This window comes from Cuculus canorus, chromosome Z (assembly GCF_017976375.1).
Source record: "Cuculus canorus isolate bCucCan1 chromosome Z, bCucCan1.pri, whole genome shotgun sequence".
NCBI lineage: Eukaryota > Metazoa > Chordata > Aves > Cuculiformes > Cuculidae > Cuculus > Cuculus canorus.
Window position 1 is genome coordinate 27,937,448 of NC_071441.1, and position 19,495 is coordinate 27,956,942.

At 38.8% G+C, this 19,495-nt stretch overlaps 1 protein-coding gene across 3 annotated transcripts in view; it reads left to right on the forward strand.

Annotated features, from left to right (window-relative positions):
* Positions 1 to 19,495, forward strand: part of TRPM3 (transient receptor potential cation channel subfamily M member 3) — a 248,459-nt gene that overhangs the window by 177,513 nt on the left and 51,451 nt on the right. For all 3 annotated transcript variants that reach the window (XM_054054264.1, XM_054054265.1, XM_054054266.1), the window contains exons 10-13: positions 4,198 to 4,270; positions 11,439 to 11,539; positions 13,303 to 13,437; positions 16,055 to 16,105. In XM_054054264.1, the coding sequence (XP_053910239.1) occupies positions 4,198 to 4,270; positions 11,439 to 11,539; positions 13,303 to 13,437; positions 16,055 to 16,105 (360 nt within the window). The remainder of the gene's footprint in view (positions 1 to 4,197; positions 4,271 to 11,438; positions 11,540 to 13,302; positions 13,438 to 16,054; positions 16,106 to 19,495) is intronic.

Here is a 19,495-nt window from a genome sequence, read left to right on the forward strand (position 1 = left end):
GGAGAACAGAGGGAAAAACTGTAAGAATTCAGAAATTTTATTACTAGAACCGATTACAAACTAGCACAACCTGCTCCTTGTCCTCCTCAGTATCTCAGTGCTCCTTCCACTTTAGGAGCTGTCTCTCTTGTGACTTCATTTTGTTTTGGTTTGACCACAACTTCCCTCCTCAGCGTCTATTTGACATATCCTCTTCTTTGCTGGTTATATGATTTGGCAGTTGCCATTAAGGAGACCACAAGTACACATCTGTGTATGGACAGCTGTGATTTGTATTTCTAAGGTAACCCTGCATTGACATGCATACAGAACTTAGGAAATCCTAAGTGGCAGAGTAGGATCTGTATCTTTCAGTATGTGCATAATTTCTGAAAGCCTGTTTGGTAGTAACTGCTCATATGTGGGAGAGTATTACCTGACTTTGCCTGCAATGCAGTATCAATGTGAAGGCAGGAAAACAACAGAATGCATCATATTAGGTTAAACTGACTCTGCTGAGTCAGAAAGTATGTAGAGGCAAGGGAATGGAAAAGTAATCTGTCAAACAAGAATGGAGCTGATGCTAAACAGAAAGCAGAGCTGGTTTAAAATTAGTGCTTTTGGTAGAGTCTAAGGTCAAATAATCTCTACTCACTGCTTGCCCCCACCCTGCCTTGCTTTCTATCCTGCTGCTTTTTTGTTTTTCTCCATCTCTTTACTTTTTTACTTGCTTTCTACCTCTCTGACTGAAATTAGGTTTCTACCCTGCTGGACAGTAATTGTTGCTGGCAAGTATCACAGTATGCTTTAATCATTGTGCTTGCAGAGAGGGTCTGTTTTGGCTCAGTGATTTCCCAGTACATTTTCCTAGGAGAAATTAGGACACAGCTATGTTTTTTGTTGGATTTTTTTTTTCCTGAAAGTTAATCCTGTTCACACTAAGATAGTGAAGCAAAATCTGCAGTGAGGTAGAAGGAAGACCATTTCAGATTTCGTCTGTTCCTACTTTTAAGGGCAAACCTCAGGCATTTCGCTCAGAAAAGTTTTGTGGAAGCAAATGAAAAGTATTGTGATTCTTAAGGAGGAGTAATCTTGAGGGCAGATCACCACTGTGCAGCCAGCTGCCAAGGAGAGAGAGCTCAATGGGCTGTGATGGCTGCAGAGATTTATGATGTAAAGTGGTTCATTTTTAGTCAGGTTTTCTGCTGTACTACTCAGCCTAGTCCCCAGCCAAACCATTTTGGGAGGATTTGGTGCTGAGTTCTCACTGACAGCCTCATACAATAGGATTAACTTCACTTAGGCTGAGCATCAGCCTGGACCAAATTTCAGTTAGTTCAAACAGGAGGAGTGCATCCATCACAGTTGGAAAGCAGCTATGGATGGTTATAGTTAACCTGAACTACAAGAAGAGTATCTTTCACCATCCTGAAAGATTTTGTGCATTCAGAATAAGCCAAAGTCCACAACATCAGCTAATTCTTTGAGCTACTAAACTCATAGCATTTGGAATTGAAGTATCGTGATATTTTGCCTTAATTCTCTCTAAAATTCTAGTTTGCTCTTGGGCGTGACCCCTAAAATGATAATACTTCTGATATGAATCTGAGTACTCTTTCTATTCTATGGGTTTTCTCCCAATTATTTAACCTCTTTTTCTTTATTTTACTGCTTGAATTACACTAGACCTCTTAAAAATAATAATAAAGTAACAGTTACTGTGGAAAGAAAGCCTTTTTTATTATAATGTAACTAAATTACATAGTTCTAGTTTATTTTTAATAGAGCAGCAATTTGTTCTGCTGAAGTAGGTTTATTTTTCTGAGGCATGCAGGGAAGAGAGATGAAAGAGAAGATGGAAATCTAAGGTTATATATGGTCCAGTACATGCAAAGTGCTTTCCCTTAGTTTTCCTGTGGTGATAAGCTGTTCAGTGCTTGCAATTTATATGATGGTTTTTAATTAAGCTGGGAGTACACGGAGCCTGTGTTTAGCATGAGATGTGCTTTGGTCTTACACTGAACTCCTGTTGCTCAGTGTTTTCAGTCCCCGATGTGCAGACTGCTTCATCTTTGACCTTATAGAAGAAGGGCATTTTTCTGTATGGTGGCACCAGCAAGCACAGTGACAGGAACAAGATGTTCCCAGCATTAGCTAATCAGTTTGCCGTGGTGTCACACTTCCCTTCAGAGCTACACTGATGCCTGTTGCTGCAAAAATTGTGTCAGAAATTGCAAATCATTGGGAGCATGTTATGATCAGACTGTTACGTGGCAACATTGTGTTCACCCAATTACTGTCAGCACCTACCCATGAGAAGAGAGAGGTTCCTCTTTCCTGGTGGGTAAGGGAGGAAGGCTTTCTTTTTCCTAACCCTCCTGCCTGGGTGCTAACCTCTGTGGCACAGTTTGTCATCTGTGGCACAGGAGGCGCATCATGAGCATGTACAGTAGAGTGTCCGATCTCATTAGCTCACAGGATTATTTGGGATTTTTATTGTGTTTTGAGATGAGATATACATAGAAATGTGTATTTCTACCCACATTATCTGTGCTCTACAGGACAGAGAAGCAAACTGCCTGCATTGTAGGGAAAGCTTCCTTGCCAGTCACTGAGATAAGAAAAACGTTAGGAAAGTACTAAGAAAAACCTCAGGAAAAATTTCTTTACTGAGAATGGTCCAGCCCTGGAGTAGGCGTCCTAGAGATGCATGCCTGTGTTTAAGAGACATTAGGACAATGTTTCCCTTCCCTTCTCTTCTCTGGGTTGCTGTAGAGGGGTTCACCAGAAACATCTGTAGATTCCATTGAGAGAGAGAAAATAGATCATTAAAATACTTATGCTGTGTCTCAGGAACACTCTGAAGGGTCAACCTAAGTCTAATTTGAAAACAGTCTGCTTTAACTGGGGAGGACACCTAACAAAAATGCTTTCTCACATTAATTGTCTTAGGCATCATCTAAATGCATTGAGCTAAGCCAGTTTCCTATTACTTCATCCAGTTTGCCTTTTTAATCTCTAACATGCAGTACTATCTCACAGATACCAAAGTCTCTTACCTCCCTTGGAACATCTTAGAACTCTAGAGTCAAGCAAAGGTAGAATAGGTGCTACAAGGAAGGCTAATGTGGATTTCTTAGGATACAGTCTGCAGGGCTATTTCAGCTAGCAAACAAGCTTGTCACCAAAGTGATATTAGACTTGACTGTGTATTAGACTTGACTTACGTATCTCATTTCCCCATCACGGCATACTGTTCTTTGTGCCCTGTCCTAGATGCTGCTGCAGTTTCAATGGTGTTGTATGAGTAGGAATGTAGGAATATGGGGACAACGTATGCTACTGCATATGAGTGTAAAGTATGTTTACACAATTCCTAATTAAAAGTATCATGTAATTAAAAAAAAAATTGAAGCAGTCTGTACTTGCAAAAGGAAAAACAGATAACAGGTATTCAGATCAAGATGATACTATCAGTTTCATTAGTAAAGGAAAGGCGTTGATACAAACCTGCAGTCTCAGTTGCTTCACAAGAAGCAGAGGCACAAAAGCAGCTATTGCCATGGCAACAAAAAGAGCAAGGGGATTCATACTTCTATATGTTTCAGTGCAGCCTTAACCAAGAGTAAAACTGGCTTGAAAGAACAGCCGCACTATATCCATTCTTATGCTTTATCTCACCTCACTGCCCAAAGCTTATACTTTATATTGATAGGTCACTGACCATACATGGCTAAAGACATTTATGGACCTACTAGAATTCTAATTCTTAGATTATTTATCTAACCTTCTGCTATATAAAAATCATAAGGTTGCATAGGTTGCTAATTTTGGTTGAAAGTACTCAATCGATGCCATAAATTAAGTCCACAACCTGTAATACACATAATTCCTTCTCGTAGCATATTGGGCACACTAAATCTAAGCTTACTCTAGTACAAGAGCATTTCTTCATCTCTAATTTCACCCTATAAGTATCACCGAAGATACTTTTCTTCCATATACTCATTAATACAATTTCTATCTTTAGCAAATTTTATCTCACAAAAAATACTGTGTGTTAATCCTATCTAATAAGTTTCTCATAAAATGCTGTAAAGTAAGATTGTCTTGTAGCCACCAAGACATTTTGAGATCCAAATGATATTCCCCTGATTTAATTTCTTTTTTAAAAGATGGCCCTGGTTTCAATAATGGTATCATCTTTTAACATTTCAGATCACAGTATTTCGCATGGGATCAGAAGGACACCAGGATATTGATCTAGCTATCCTGACAGCATTACTAAAAGGTAATGGAGTTTCACTACCCAGTGAGTCTGCATCAATCCAAATGGATTAACTCGGTGTCTCTGCTGTGCTGAAACTTGCATTTGTTGACAATATCTACCATATCGAGAAGGTAAAATTATACCATGAAATTGAAGTGTACTTTTTGCTCTGCTTTATACAAAACCAGCTCTTTCTTTAATCTTTAAATAGCTACTGGTTTTCCTTTCTGAATTTTTATTTTTCACCCACAATCACTAATGCATCAAAATAAACATCAGTGGTGAGCCCACACCAGTTACTTGAAAGGATTAGTACTCACAAAAAGACAGCCAAAGAACTTCTCAGACTTAGGTTGTCTTGGTGGCTAGTAGAACCTCCAGAAGGAGGTTATCTCCCTTTGGATAAAACTAGCACTATTGTCAAAGTAAAATGTTATCCGTAGTCATTCTGGGAAAGTCTGGCAACTGTGTGATATTCCTTCCTGTCTTTTCTGGTAGACCTAAAAACTGAGCAGGTTTTAATCTTAAACTTTGCAGGTTGCTAAATCTTTCTAAGCCATTCCATGTTACACTTATGCTCTTAAAAGATTGTCTTACAATAAATCTGCTGTTGATACAGGTCATTATAAACCCCGGTTCCTGAACAAAGAAGGACTTGAGGGTAACGTGATGGTTAGAGGCCATCTTGGGCATAATGACTGTGAAATCTTAAGAGGCTTTGATTGTTGAAGTGAGGAGAGGGGTAGCAGAACTTCCACGCTGGACTTCCTGATCTGTTTAGGAGATTCATTATGATCAAGATACCAGTTGTTTGTCCTGCAGATAGCATGATTATTTTGCTGCTATCCTGAGGTAACAAGTTTCAGCCATCTGCATAATTGTATCTCAAGGCATTTTGGACATCTTTACACAGAAACAATATGAATCAAGGTGAAGAGAAGAAAAAGAAATTAATTAAAAGCAAGGAACAAGAACTGCATCCATCACCAAATTCCTCTTTTCTATCCTTAGGAAATATTTTAATTGCAGATTCTAATTTTATCTCGGTTATAAATGCAGCCTTCATTATGCTCAGTGTAAAGTGCATTCTTTTAATATTTGTTCTTAGGACAGCCACTGACACTAGTTCTTTAGATTTCTATTAGGAAGATATAGATTGTCTTAAAGTTGTGATTCCACTTTTTCTAGGTTTATTTTCAAGGTCTGAATCCCAACAAGATCTCTGAAGTCTTTGAAGCCGAAGAAAATATATCATAGGCCTGGGAGGGATTGTCTTCTGTTTGAAAAGTTCTTTCGCAGTGTTTACATGAGCAACTGTACTATGGTTGCAGTCTGGATGTATGAGTAGTCTTCTCTGATCTGGAATATCCATTTTGCAAGTGCCTAATTGGTCCTGTCATGTCCTTAGTGAAGTAAGACTACCTTCCCTCTTCATAATAGTAGTGCAAGGTATTGTAGTGAACTTCTGTTAGCTTGGAAGGTGCTTAGATCTGTGTAAGTAATTTTGACATCTCCTTTCATTCTGGCCTGACAATCTTGATTTGGTAATCTGCTGATGGCAGAAGCACTTGCGTGTTGCTCAAGAGCCAGAGGAACTAAAATTAAACCTCAACTTCCCTGCTCCTCAGCATTTTCTGGTTATGAAGGTACTCAATGAAGATAAGTTTTATGAGGTGCCTTTTGTTAATCTATGCTTTCTGATCACAAGGAATGAAAGTCTATGTATTTTTTTTATCAATATGTGCAAAGATGCAATTACTTGTCACAGGCAAGTCTGTTGTCCTTTTTCATGCCATGTCAGTGAAAAAAGGCTCTGACCCATTCTGAAGTAGATATTATCTTATTGTAAATGTACCTTATTAGGCTGATGTATGTTTGGCGTTTTCATCAAATCAAGATGAAATCTTGATCAAATCAATCAATCATCAGTCTAAGGTAGTAATGCTGATCCACTTGTCTATTGATTTACTAGTAAGTACATTTGAAGGCTGGGTCTGAATTATCTTGAAATGCATCAGTTTAGATTCAGGAATTAACCTCTTTCACCTCTGCAGCACTGTGTGAAAAGGGAGCAGAAAATGATGAAACTGGTGAGTGATTACTGGTTACTTTTTCTCAGTCTCACTGGTGAGGATTTTGCAGTTCTTGCTAGCCAGTATGCAAAGCAGATACCAGCTAATTACAAATCCTGCACTGGTGTGAGTGATCTGTTCAGGGAGCAGGAGGAGGACAAGGGCTGGGAAACATGAAGTATATTTTCCTGTTTGCTGTGTAAAAATTTGGTATGAGCTAGTCTCTTTTAAAACCCATATCAGGCACACTGCCAATGCAGGAACTCCCCTGGATGGGATATTCCACAAGCCCCAAATCCTCCCCTGAATATAAGAGATTATTTCTGTATTTGTTTTCATGAGTCACTTGTTTAATCTTTTCAGAAGATCTATCTTTTTTGGATGTGATCTCCAATAAACTAGGAAATGGCATCCAAACTGGTTATCAATTTACATTGCATAGATGTCACAACAGCATATGGCTTGTGAATTCTTTTATTTTTTTCATTTCAGGAGACATGCAAATGTGGGAAGTACATTTCCAATTTTATGAATTTGTAGCAAGTAAATTTATTGATACAGTTTTAACTGTTTGTGCTCTCTTAACTGGAACAGTTGGAACTCAAACAGTGACGGATTTTGTTCTTTTGCTGCTGCTGAGCAGAAGGCATCTGACAGAGAATTTAAAGACAGCATATGGAATTGTCCTAAAATATAATTGTTTTCAAGTGGCATCAAAGATCCTAGTTCATGAAGCTGTTGCAATGTTTGGAGCACACTATCAGTGTCAGCCATGTTTCAGCTGGTGCTCCAGAAGCCTTCCAAGTACAACTGGTAGCACTGGGAAAGAGGTGCTGTGTAGTATATTGTAATATTACTGCTATGTAACCCTTTGAGATAAGCCATGCTAGCCTAATGCAAAACTGATGTCTCTGAATATTTTCCAGCCTGTGAATAAGACATGATTCATGCTCACTGCACAGCCATCAGATGGTCCTGGAAGACAGTATGATGGTCTGCCAACCATGAAATCACCGACACAGAAGGATTTCAGAGTTAGGCCAGATATCTGGTTACTGCCCTGACAGTTGTTTATTCTATCAGCTTTGTTACTGTCAATTGGTTTGCTAAATGCCTAGAAGATGCTTGTAGTAAATGCAGTGGAAACACGGCCTTTTCACCACAGAGATCCTGAAACAGAAGACAATGTGTTCTAAGATCTGCTTAGAGCAAAAGCTAATTCAGGTCACTATTTTCCCTAATCTAATTATTTTCTTTGGTGATTCAAAGAGGACACTGACATGCTTAGAAGCACTGTGGAAATGAGTCTTCAACAACCATTTCTGTCTAGATGGATCAGTTTTGTGTTATTTCAGTTTTCCAGATTCCTGAGCACTAAGTATCATAGCGTATCACAGGAGACTCCTTCAGGTGTTTACATTGATCACTCCTCTTTCATTCAACTGTGCACTATCTTTGCATTGTCTGTCTATATCCAGCAATATCTGTACTAACACAAAATACTGCCAAATCAATGCATTGCATCGCAAATGCAACTTTTCTTCTAGGAGCAAATGAAGGGAAGTGTCCCACGGCAGACAGTAATCATATTGCCTTAAAACATTCTTTTGAAGAACATATCTTATGCTCAGCCAGACACCAGGATACTGGTGTAAATATTTCATAGACGTTATTCATGTTGCCTAAAACACTATTCAAAGCAGTGATTATAGAAGTATTCCCACACATTGCTGGCAATGATCTGGTGAGGGGCTACTGACACATTGATGTGTGTCAATGAAGTGGTTAACAAATTATGACAGTATGAAGACAGCCTCTCTCATGTTGGTTCACCTGTCCTGTCCATTCCTCACTGCAAGCGTGATCCTTTTTTGCCCTTTGGCTTAGAGCATTCCATCGGCCTCACCAATGGCCTTTGTTTCTATAGAAATAACTATAAATGAGTGTCTCATACCATTCCTCCTGTTACTTGGCAATAACTATACATATAAAATGTTATCACTTCTAGAAGCAGACACAGTCTCAAAAACATTTTCTTCAGAAAATGCAGTCTTTTAAGAAAGATTTAACTGAAAAGTTAGAGGAGAATTAGTTCTGGTTTAGATCATACCAGGACATTCCAATCCTTTTTCCATACGTCATGCTCAGGTCACTAGTGCTTTTTATCTTCAGATACATATATACATATATACACATTCATACATATATATCATTAATTTATGATTTATATTTCTACATAGAAGTTCATTAAGTTAATGATTGCAGGTTTCCATCTATTACAGCAGTCTCTCATGGCAGGAGGGATGGTAAGAGAATTCATTGTGGTTTGTGCCCACGGTTTGCAGGTTAGAAGAGACAACCTAGGGAGGCTACTGACTTCTCTTCCATCCAAGTCTATGGTATCCCAGCATCAGCATCAGAGCAACAAGGCGGTAACTGAGAGAATTGTCTGTGTGAGAGGTGATTTATTAACAAAAAAGTTTCATTGTCCAACCATGGGTCATGGAATACATTTCCAGCCGTGCAGTTGTTGCTTTTACCGTGGTAAGCACGTAGTGCTTAGTCTGGCAGGTTTGAGAGAGCATGGTACAGTCGATTTGCCAGGCCTCCTCATACCTCTATTTCAGTCACTATCCCCCATACTACAAAGGTTTTAACTACATTAGCTTGAGTAATCTGTGTGATTAAAATAATATAACACAGCTAAGCAGCAGATCTTTCCATGAGAAAGAATGAAAAGAGAAATGTAGGGAGAGGAGATGCTAATTTCTCTTCACTGACAGTGTTACAGGCCTAAGAAGTGGTTCCAGTGTGAGCCTCATGTTGAGTTAATGGAGCAGGATGTTATTAACTCTACCTTATTTTTTTTATTTCCCAAATATCCTCTCTGGACATGCAGCTTCATGCCACATGCCAGTTGCTCTTTCATGTGATCAGATGCATGAGAACGCTCTGTGTTTATCCAGCAGCTGAGTCCTTCCTAAAGCCTGAAAAGGCCTTAGAATGCTAAGTCACTTAACATGAACTGGGGAGGGCTCCCTTCTAGTGGTCGGAAGGTATTCAGCTGAAGCCTCTATAATTTGGATTGAGTTTTAGCTGAAGTGGATGCAGTGTAAGAAGCCCACTTCCTTCCCTGAGCCCATCTCATTCCCTCTTGATCAAAAATGGTTTCTAGTGAAGCTGCAACCCTGGCTACGCAGACTCTAGGCTGCAGTCAGTAGGAAAATCAGGTAGTGGAGGTCCTCCATCACATATGCAAAATGGTACCAGGCTGCAGGATCTTAGTCACTGCCCCTGGTTTTGGCATTCACCCAAGTACTCTTCCTCCTCTCTTAACCAGAGAGCTTGTTTGAGCACCTCCCAAAGCTCTCACTTCTCCTGCAGGTATACGGATGGGAAAGAGGAGATCCAATGACATTTTGAGAGGATCTGTTGTTTGCTGCAGAAAGGGGGGAACATTATTTGCTCTCTGTACTTAATTTACACTATCATATCCACTGTGGGTAGCTTGCTTCTGTTTTTATAAATAAAACTGTAGAGAGGTTTTTACCCTTCACAAAGGTAAGTATTTTCTCTTTTGAATCTTGCATGTTGCTTGTGTAAGGAACTCAGAAAAGTTTAGGTGGTTTTGTCTCTTGTGAGAGCTTTTGTCTGTGTCGTATATAGAAATGAGAAGCTGTGTCTTGCACAAAGTCCACAGAATGACTCTTTCCTGTTTTCAGTGTTTTTCCTTCTTTTGTCATTTCTTTCTATTGTTCTGCATCACTTACCCTTTAATCAGAGCTCATTTCTGTAATAAAATGAAAGTGATCTGGATAATCTACAGTATGCCATGGCCCAAATAAATGCTGTAGACATTGCCAAGTATTCAGCAAAGCTTCATGGCAGTGCACTGACTTCAACATTGAGAGATATGAAATTAAACTGTAGGCTATGCTTCCCAAAGATCTGCTGGGAAGATCTTTCAGAGAGATTTTCAGTGGCCAGCATGTTATCCATTATGTTTTCTGTGCCTACAATTTTGGATTCCACTTTCAACTGGAGCAGTACATTATTTTTTAATAGTGCTGAAATGGGAACAGAAGTTCTTTGAAGTAATGAAAAGCTCTTGTTTGTCTTCACTCTACAATATCTGTATAAGAATTAATAAAGACAAGAAAAGTGTGAAGGTGGGAGGTCTTTTAAAAATGAGCCTTTATACAGTCACATAATCACTGCAAGTAGCTATGTAGTAAAAAATCAAAGGGCCACTTATTTATTTGTTTGATCTGTTCATTCGGGCCCCTTGTCCCTGTGACACTGAAGCACAAATACTGTTTTATTATTACAAGTCAGCTAATAACCACTAAATCCTTAGCAAAATATTAAAAAAGCACAGCAGGGCAGGAATGTCCCACAGTGTTCATTAAAACATCAGGGAAAAACATACCCTCACTTCCAAAACAAAGAGCTCCAAATCCATCTTATAATCTGCATAGTTTCTAATTTATTTTGGATCTATTGTGTCTTGACACCAGCTATACAACATGCTTTCTTAGATGAATATTGAATGTGTAAAGGGAAATCTCTCTCACCAAGACCCTCAGTACAAACAGATAGAGAAGAAATTCCCATGCTTGTTCAGGATGCCTCCTTATCAGGTGGGAATGCATAAAAGATGTGCAAAATCATTGGGATCTTCATGAGTTGAACCTGTTTGTAATTGCTAGATGCACATGTGTGTGCGCGCACGCTTATGAGCATACGTGTGTACATATTCCTGCAGCTGGAACAGTATCCTTCCTGTCTTCTGCTCTTGCTTCCGTGTAAGAAGAGGGAAGACACAAGTTGCATCTCCCGATATCACATATATTTTTCAAGGGGAATGTGAGGAAATAACTAATGTTTATGAGACAATCTGAGAAACGTAGATACATATTAGAAAAACAAAATTTTATTACAGGGACAATGGAAAGTTTTATTTTGTTTTAATATGAGCTCATTTACAGAATTGACATGGACATCTGTGAGACTTTTGACAACAACGCATTACTGTTGTGGTTTATTGACTGAGTCTAAAGTATGCCTTGTTTCTTTTTCTCCTCCTCTCCTCCCTGCACCCCTGTCTGTATACACAGGAGCTAACGCATCTGCTCCCGACCAGCTGAGCCTAGCATTAGCCTGGAACAGAGTAGACATCGCCCGCAGTCAGATCTTTATTTATGGGCAACAGTGGCCGGTACAGTATACATATACAGCATCTTCTCCTGAAAACACTTTGAACTCTACACAGCATTAAATCCATTCTGTTTGCAGTAGTAGTTTTAACACAGTTTAAAATCTACTGAGTCATGCTGCCAGCCAAATACAAAGCACCCTGCACAGGTACTGAAGGCAGGCACAGATACAATATTAATTTGTTCACTTGTTCAAGGAAATGGTGACATCTAGCGATGCCTTAATACTGAGAGACCACACCTTTAAAGAAACTGGAAGCAACACATTTATACTATGAAGCAATGGTTCTGCAAACTGAGAAAAATGAGTATCTATTTACAGCATGGTTGTCATGTTAGGCTGTAAATTAAAGGAAAGGCAAAATTCCTTTTTTGCTCTTCAAGCAATAGGCTTTAATATACAAATACTGAATTTGATGATGATTGGACTGCAGATATATGCTGCACAGATGTTGGAGGTCATCAAGTGGATTGTGAAAGCTGATGAGCAACATTACCACAGAAATGCTGTGGCTCCATACCTGACCTGGTGTTAGTTTCATGCCTAGTCATGCCCAGTGCTGCTCTGCATCAATCTGCTTGCTACGCATTTGCCCCATCCTATGCTTCAGCTGTGGGGACAGGCTCCCTGGCCAACATCATTACCTTCAGGGGCGCAGAGCTTCTCTGCAGGACTGGAAGGGCTGTAAATAGAGTGGTTATTGAATGCCATGGGGGGCAGAGGAGTAGTCAACATAGTAGAAGTTGCCCAGAATAAAAATCAGAATGATTCTACTTCTATCTGTAGGTCCTTTAAGCCCACTGTATCTTTATTTGGAAAGTTTAATTGGATGACAACATTCATTATGTTGGCAGCATTTTTGTCACCATCATGAAAATTTCTTATACTATCTTTACATGAGCATTTACAACTCCCCGTGGAAAAATTTTAATGGAAGGAAACACTTCTGTTTAAATATCCTTGCTTTAAATGTAGTTTCTGGAGCTTGTCTCTTAAAGATAGTTTCAAAAATCCTTGCCCTTTTGGTTATAGAGTGAACAGGACTGTTCATCTTGTCTTCAATATTGGGCATAAATATGCTTCAAAACATACCAGAGTTTTTAATGGTACTAAACTGTCCTTATCAGTATCACACCATAATCACATCATAGCAAAAATGTGTTTAAGTGCTGCAAGCTGCGATCATTTTGCCAGCTAAAAGCTAGAAGTATGAGATAATTGCACATCCTTCCAACTCCCCTAAACTGGAAGAGATGTAAAATGAAGAGTTTTGCATTAGAAAACCTCTTGCATTTGGCTCTTCAAATAAGTGCTAATTGTGAATCTGTCTCTGTTTCCTGGGTGTCAAAGTTTCCTTGACTTTCCACACCATGAGCAGAGCAAAAAAAAGCTAGTAAAGATGGAATTAAAGTTTCTCTGTGTGCACGTAAGAAATATACCAAATATAAATAAATTGTTCGCCAAGAAAATGAGAAATATAGATAATAATATAACGGTGAAGAGTGTGGAGGTGTACTCACCAGTTTCCTGGGCTTCATTTCCTTCGTCCTAATCTGGACTTCCTAGAGCGTGTTAACACTCTGACACCCATTTTTTAAGTGCTGCCCTGAATCACAGAAGCCAATATAGACTGAAACAATTATTATCCCATTTTAAGCTTAGCAGAATTTTGTCAGAATTTCCTGCTTGCTCTAGAGAGATGAGATCAGCCAGATACAGTCTGTGATGCCCAGGAATGCCCTGAATTAATCACTTGCTTTGCAGGTGGGCTCTCTTGAGCAAGCAATGCTGGATGCACTGGTGCTGGACAGAGTGGATTTTGTGAAATTACTCATAGAAAATGGAGTAAGCATGCATCGTTTTCTCACCATCTCCCGTCTAGAGGAATTATACAATACGGTAGGGCCAATCTACGTTTTTATTCATTGTTCTATCTCCGCACTTATATTACAATGACATGATGAAGGCAGCCAACATTGCCTGCAAAAATTTTTGATGTTAGAAGCCCATGTTGTCTCTTAGCTTTGTCTCTTATATAATGGAATATGCTGTGTCTTGCCCACCTAATCTGATGTACAGATTTTGTGAAATGTGGATTAAGCCACATTAGTACCAGATGATTTCTGGTCATTGTAATTCCAATATGATAGACCCAAAATTTAGGCAGATGGCACTAACTGGCAAGTTAAGACCTGTAGGATGGTAATATATGACTCCTGACAGTATAACCCTTATGGTTTCAGAAAAATCTTGCAACTGTTAATCAAACTTGGCCACTAGAAAACAAATAGAAGCAAACTTCTTGGGATCATATTCTAAAGGTGAAATTGGATAATGAGGAGGTCTGTTACAGTGAAGGACTTTTTTATGTCCTCAACAAATATTCTAAATATTATAGATTTGGCTTTTAAAAGCTTGTTCACAAGTTTTATATCTTTGCCCTTAAAATGAACATAAAACTGGACGGGCTCAAACTGTTCTCGAATTCTCAGCTACAAAGCTCATTCAACCATCAAATCATTATTGCCGATAAAGAAAAACCAAAAAGTTCAAATTGCTTAAGTGGTATAGAAAAGTTCTTAAAGCATTGTCTAGTTTTTAGGATTGCTAGTTCTGTCAGTGGGAGAGAGGTTGTGACATAATGCATAGCCCTTTTCAAAACGTTTTTTCTGACAGTACTTCTCAAAGCTCTGCCATCATAAGTTGTCACACTGGGCTGTTATCCAGAGATGTTTCTCACTGATGGTGACCAGAAATCAGCCTTGCAAAATTATCAAATATGAAAAGAATTCATTAAAATTATGCAAAATATAGAGGAACTGGTATCTGTGCCACCCTTGAGACAGACTCCCACCTGATCTTGGTTTGGCTTAAGCTTTGCCTATCAACTAATGTCTATATATTAAGAACAGAAAGCCTATGAGATTTCTTACTACAGAGATAAGCATTGTAATATCTTGAACAAAAGCTAGTTTTTATAGGGAGTAAATTTGAGGAAAGTCTTCAGTTCTTCAGATAAAAGAAGGCTTTTTTGAATTAATCTGTTGTGAGCTATAGAAATTGCAGAGAATTACTCGCGTAAGAGTTCCAAAAGACTCGGGCTGTGAAATGCCTGAACTCCCAATAATGATATATGAGCCAGTGCATCCATAATAGCCTTAGCACCAAAAACAATTACAAGGTCAATTAAAAATACTAAATTTCAACATGAACCCTGAGAGTGACCTGGGAAGCTCCAAACCAATTAATCTGAACTCTGCCATGGCAGTTGCAAAAATACATTAAAGAATAGAATTAATAGTCAAGAGGTTCAGTTTTATGTCAGGAAAGACTTAACTGGCTTCTGTAAGAAAATGTTAAGCATTAGAAATCTATTACAATTTCTGAAATCAACATGCAGGAGAATAAGAAGGTTGCATTTGGTCCGTTTGTTTTTATAAAATCTGTTTGACAATTTTTGAAAATCTGTATGGTTATTAAAGAAATTTAGCTGTCATGGCATAGAAGACAAAGGGCACTTGTGTTTTAAAAACTAGTTAAGGATAGAAAACAGAGAGTATGAAATACATGGTCTGTTCTCATCACAAAGGGGCATTATGACCAGGGTCATCTAGGACCCTATGTGGGGACCACTGCTGTTCAGGCTGTTTAAAGATGATCTGAAAAATGCTAACTACTGAAGGGACAATGTTTGCAGGTAATTTAGCATCACTCAGAGTAGGCACATCTGAAGCAGCATATCAAGAATCACAGTGAAGTCTGTAACTGATGAAGTCTCGTCATGCTTAGTGACGGGGTTACATAAAAGAAAGTGTTGGCAAGTGTAGAGCAATGTGTATATGGAAACACTGACTCTGCATTTGTGCAGTGGACTTACCTATCATCAGTTTCAGCCAAGGATACCTCCCATAAAAGTCTCTTAAAAGATCAGCAATTATCTAAAACATGAAAGGAAAAAAAGTACTTCTCCACATAACATATAATTGAAATTGTGGGAGTCTGCTGCAGCATGTTTTGCATGTTGGATGGAGTCAGAAGAAGACTGGACAAATCCGCAAACTGCATGCTGTTAGTGGCTTTGAGACGGGACAGCCTAGATGCAATGTCAGACTACGGGGATCTCTGAGCCACCAATGGTGGAACTTGAGATCTTGAGTGCAGAAAGGCTGACACATTATAAGCTTTTTTTCCTTCCACTCTCACCCAGAGGCTGTGCATGTTGTGCTGGGCTCCTGCTTTGCCAAAGCCAGGAGCCTAATCTGGTATATAGACCTTAGTTTTGATCCAGTATGGCAGCTCTGGTGGTTTTCTTATTGAAGGGCTCTGTACAAATGAGAAGTCAGGTGAAATAATGTTCTTGTAGTATTTTTTACAATTGGTAATACTGTACAATTGAAGTGCTCCCTGTTTCCTGATCTTTAAACTACTAAGGTAAGAAAGCCATTTCAGCATTTACATCTTGCAGGTCTTTGGACAATGCAAAACTATTTTATTCCTCTTTTTTTGTCCTTTTCAGAGACATGGACCATCCAACACTCTCTATCATCTAGTCAGGGATGTCAAAAAGGTAAGATTCCAATAGACGGTAGGTTGGAGATAATGCTATGGTTGCTTCTTGTAGCTAGATACAGTCTCTGTTTTGCATGAGCTTTCAGTCAGAACCTTATCTTTCCCCTGCCATCTACAGACTGTCCTATGTACTGAATATGAACTTTTTCATACAAAGCACAGTTAGCAAGTTATTTGGCTTGCTTTTTCTGTGGTTTTAGATGCTTGTGTAATAGTGCTTCTGCTAGCATAATTGTAGGCTTTTACATACTGCGTGGATTTATGCTGTTATCTGTACTTTTCCATACCTGCAACTATTGTCAAAGTTCATTTCCATGTTTTTAGTTTACTTCCTAGCCTGTAAAATAGCCCTTACCCTTGTGCTGGATTCTAGTTTGTTGAAACAGTTCCTTGCTCTGTGTTGTGTGGTATATTGTATCCATCTCCCTCAGCAGAAATATAGAAAAAAGAACTAGTGCAACTTTCCCCTGCTCCCTTATTAAGTTAATTTCAAGCATCTTGAATTATAAAGAGGCAGGACAGAATCACAGAAATGTATGGTGGCAGGAAGGAGATACCAATTACCTTTAGCGGTATGTTCAGTATTTAAAATGTTACAGCAGCGGCAGTCAATGAAAATCCTTATGCTCTAAATGTATGGATCAGGTAAGGAGATTGAGTCTGCAACTGACCTCATCAACTTGAATATTCTCCTAAAGCATGTGCAGATTTCAACCTTGCATATTATGTAAATCAGACCTTAAGGGTATTTGAGAAAGGAGATTTCTGTACTAGAAATCTTTTTCTTTTTTTGTAAGAGAACAGGTTTTGGTGGTTTATTTTGTCACTGAAAACTGAGCAGGACTACAGGCAACTAGTGGACTGTTAATGCTACAGAATAATCAGCAGTTACGTTTAGGTGGTTTTCATTGGTTAGTGTGTGACATGGCATCATCTTTGTTCAATTAGATATATAGTATACTGAGCAACCAACAAAAAGTGTGAAATGCCAGAAGAAACTGAAACTGTTCGCTAAGCGCAAATGCCCTTGGGTGGAGCAGAGCAAAGCTAGAATGCATTTAGACTGGCAACTTCTCTTGAAGTCCATGTTACCAGAACATTTTTTTACTGAATATGCAGTTACTTAAGTGCCTGTAGGACTTTGAAACAAGCACCATCTGCCTTCTTACTTTAAAATATATTCCTCTTCAAGCTCCTTCTCTCCCGCAGTGTCAGACTTTCGAGTCCTCCTTTGAAGGCATATCAATTTGTGTGTTGAGTGACTGAGTAATACCAATATAATTTCTGAGTCCCTAACAAAAATTGTCTTTTCAAAGCAGCTCTTGAAGGAAAAAAGGCATGAAAATAGGCAAAGATAATCAGTTGTCATAAGTATATATTGATAGATGTTAGCAGTAAATAAACTTACACTACATTTCATGACGTAATTTGTTCCATTGTGATTGCTAAATGTTAGGTGATGGTCATTTTTCAATAAACATATCTTTCTTTCCTCTGTCTTTATCTGAAGCCTCCAGTGATTCCCACTACTTGAAGTCAATGTGTACTCTTATTAGAATATAGTTAAGGGATGTAAAAGCAAAACACCTGGTGCAGCCCTCAAGCACCTTCATCAGAAAATTACACCTCTGGCGCTGTATTTTTCATTTTGTCTGTGATGAGGAACAATCATGGTTCATTCATGAGAAGAGTGACAGGTCGCCACAGCCCTGCCATCTGAGCAGATCCCTTGTCAGTAAACCAAGTTGTAAATCAGTCAGCTGATCTGACAATGGTCTAAATAAAAAAACCTCCTTGGAAATAGCTTCTTAATGGACAGCACTGTTTGACACTTAAGTGACCCACCATGCATGAAAACCAGATTACACCACTGATGCTAGTTTTTTGAGTTTATATATATTTTGATGTCTTACACCTAACCTCTCAGATTTAATTATGATATCACAAAATACAAGCAGTGTATCACCTTGAGACAACTGTGCTTCTTATGCGTACATACCAGGGTGTGTGCGATAATAAGTTATTTACATGTGTATCATCGTGGATTCTCAAATAGAAAATGGATGCTTACAAATCACAGAAGTGTTATTTAATTTACTGCTATTGTACTACATAACTGTATAAATCACTGGGGACTTGGGGGGTATTTGAAAGACCACTCTGCCTGCTTAATAAAGCAAAGAATTTGAAGCATAGAAATCAGCATCACCACCTCCTCTTTGTGACTGCTTACAGATTCACATAGAATCTTAGAATCGTGAAATCATAGAAACATAGAATGGTTTGGGTTGGAAGGGACCTTAAAGATTATCCAGTTCCATCTCCCCTGCCATGGGGGGGGACACCTCCCACTAGATCCGGCTGATCAAAGCCTCATCTAGCCTGGCCTTGAACACTTCCAGGGAGCGCATCCACAACTTCTCTGGGCAACCTGTGCCAGTGCTTCACCACTCTCACAGGAAAAAAAATCTTCATAATACCTAATCTAAATCTATCCTCTATCATGTTAAAAAATGTTACCCCTCATCCAGTCTCTGCACTCCCTAATAAAAAGCTCCTCCCCATCTTCCCTGTAGGCTCCCTTTAAGTAATGGAAGGCTGCTATAGGTTCTCTCTGGGGTCTTCTCTTCTGTAGGCTGAACAAGCCCAATTCTCTTAGCCTGTCTGTGCACACACATGCACACAAACACACATGCACAAACACGTATAAATGTAAGACAATTTATTTTCTCCTTGAATTTCCAAATATATGTGAATATTTGGAAACATCTGGGAAGACTGTTAAACTGGGCAGTTTAGCCTGGAGGCACATAGAAGGAATTTACAGTCATCAGAAAGCCCTTAAATTTGGTGCATATTAACAAGACAAAGTACTTCTTGATGAATGTTTTACAGACAGCTGTGCTTATATTTCTTTTCAATCCTCTCAGTTCCATAACGTAAGAGGGCAAATGTGCCAGCATAGTTTGCATCATGGCCTTTTTAACTTCTCCTGTGAAGACTATAGAATTTAATATACAAGGATTGACTTCCTTCTCCAGACCTTATAAACTGCATCCAGAATAAGAAGGAGGAAACAGTGGCTGGGCTGGACACTCCGTCTGTAAGTGGAGGTGGCCCTCTACAGGGTGTTTTTAAAAAATCCTTCGCTGGCTCAACTGTGTACTGAAGATCCATAGGAATTAACAGATTAATGTTTTTCCTTAATCTAGAAATTTTATATAATTGATATTTCTTAATCCCACTCTGGAGTGATACAAGTTTTAAAAGTTCTTTATTTTGAACTGCCACTGCCAACTGTATGTCTACACTTCCACAGAATAAACAAGCAACATGCAGAATTTTGAAAGTATTATTTTTTCCTTAACATGCAAAGTCTGAGGCATGG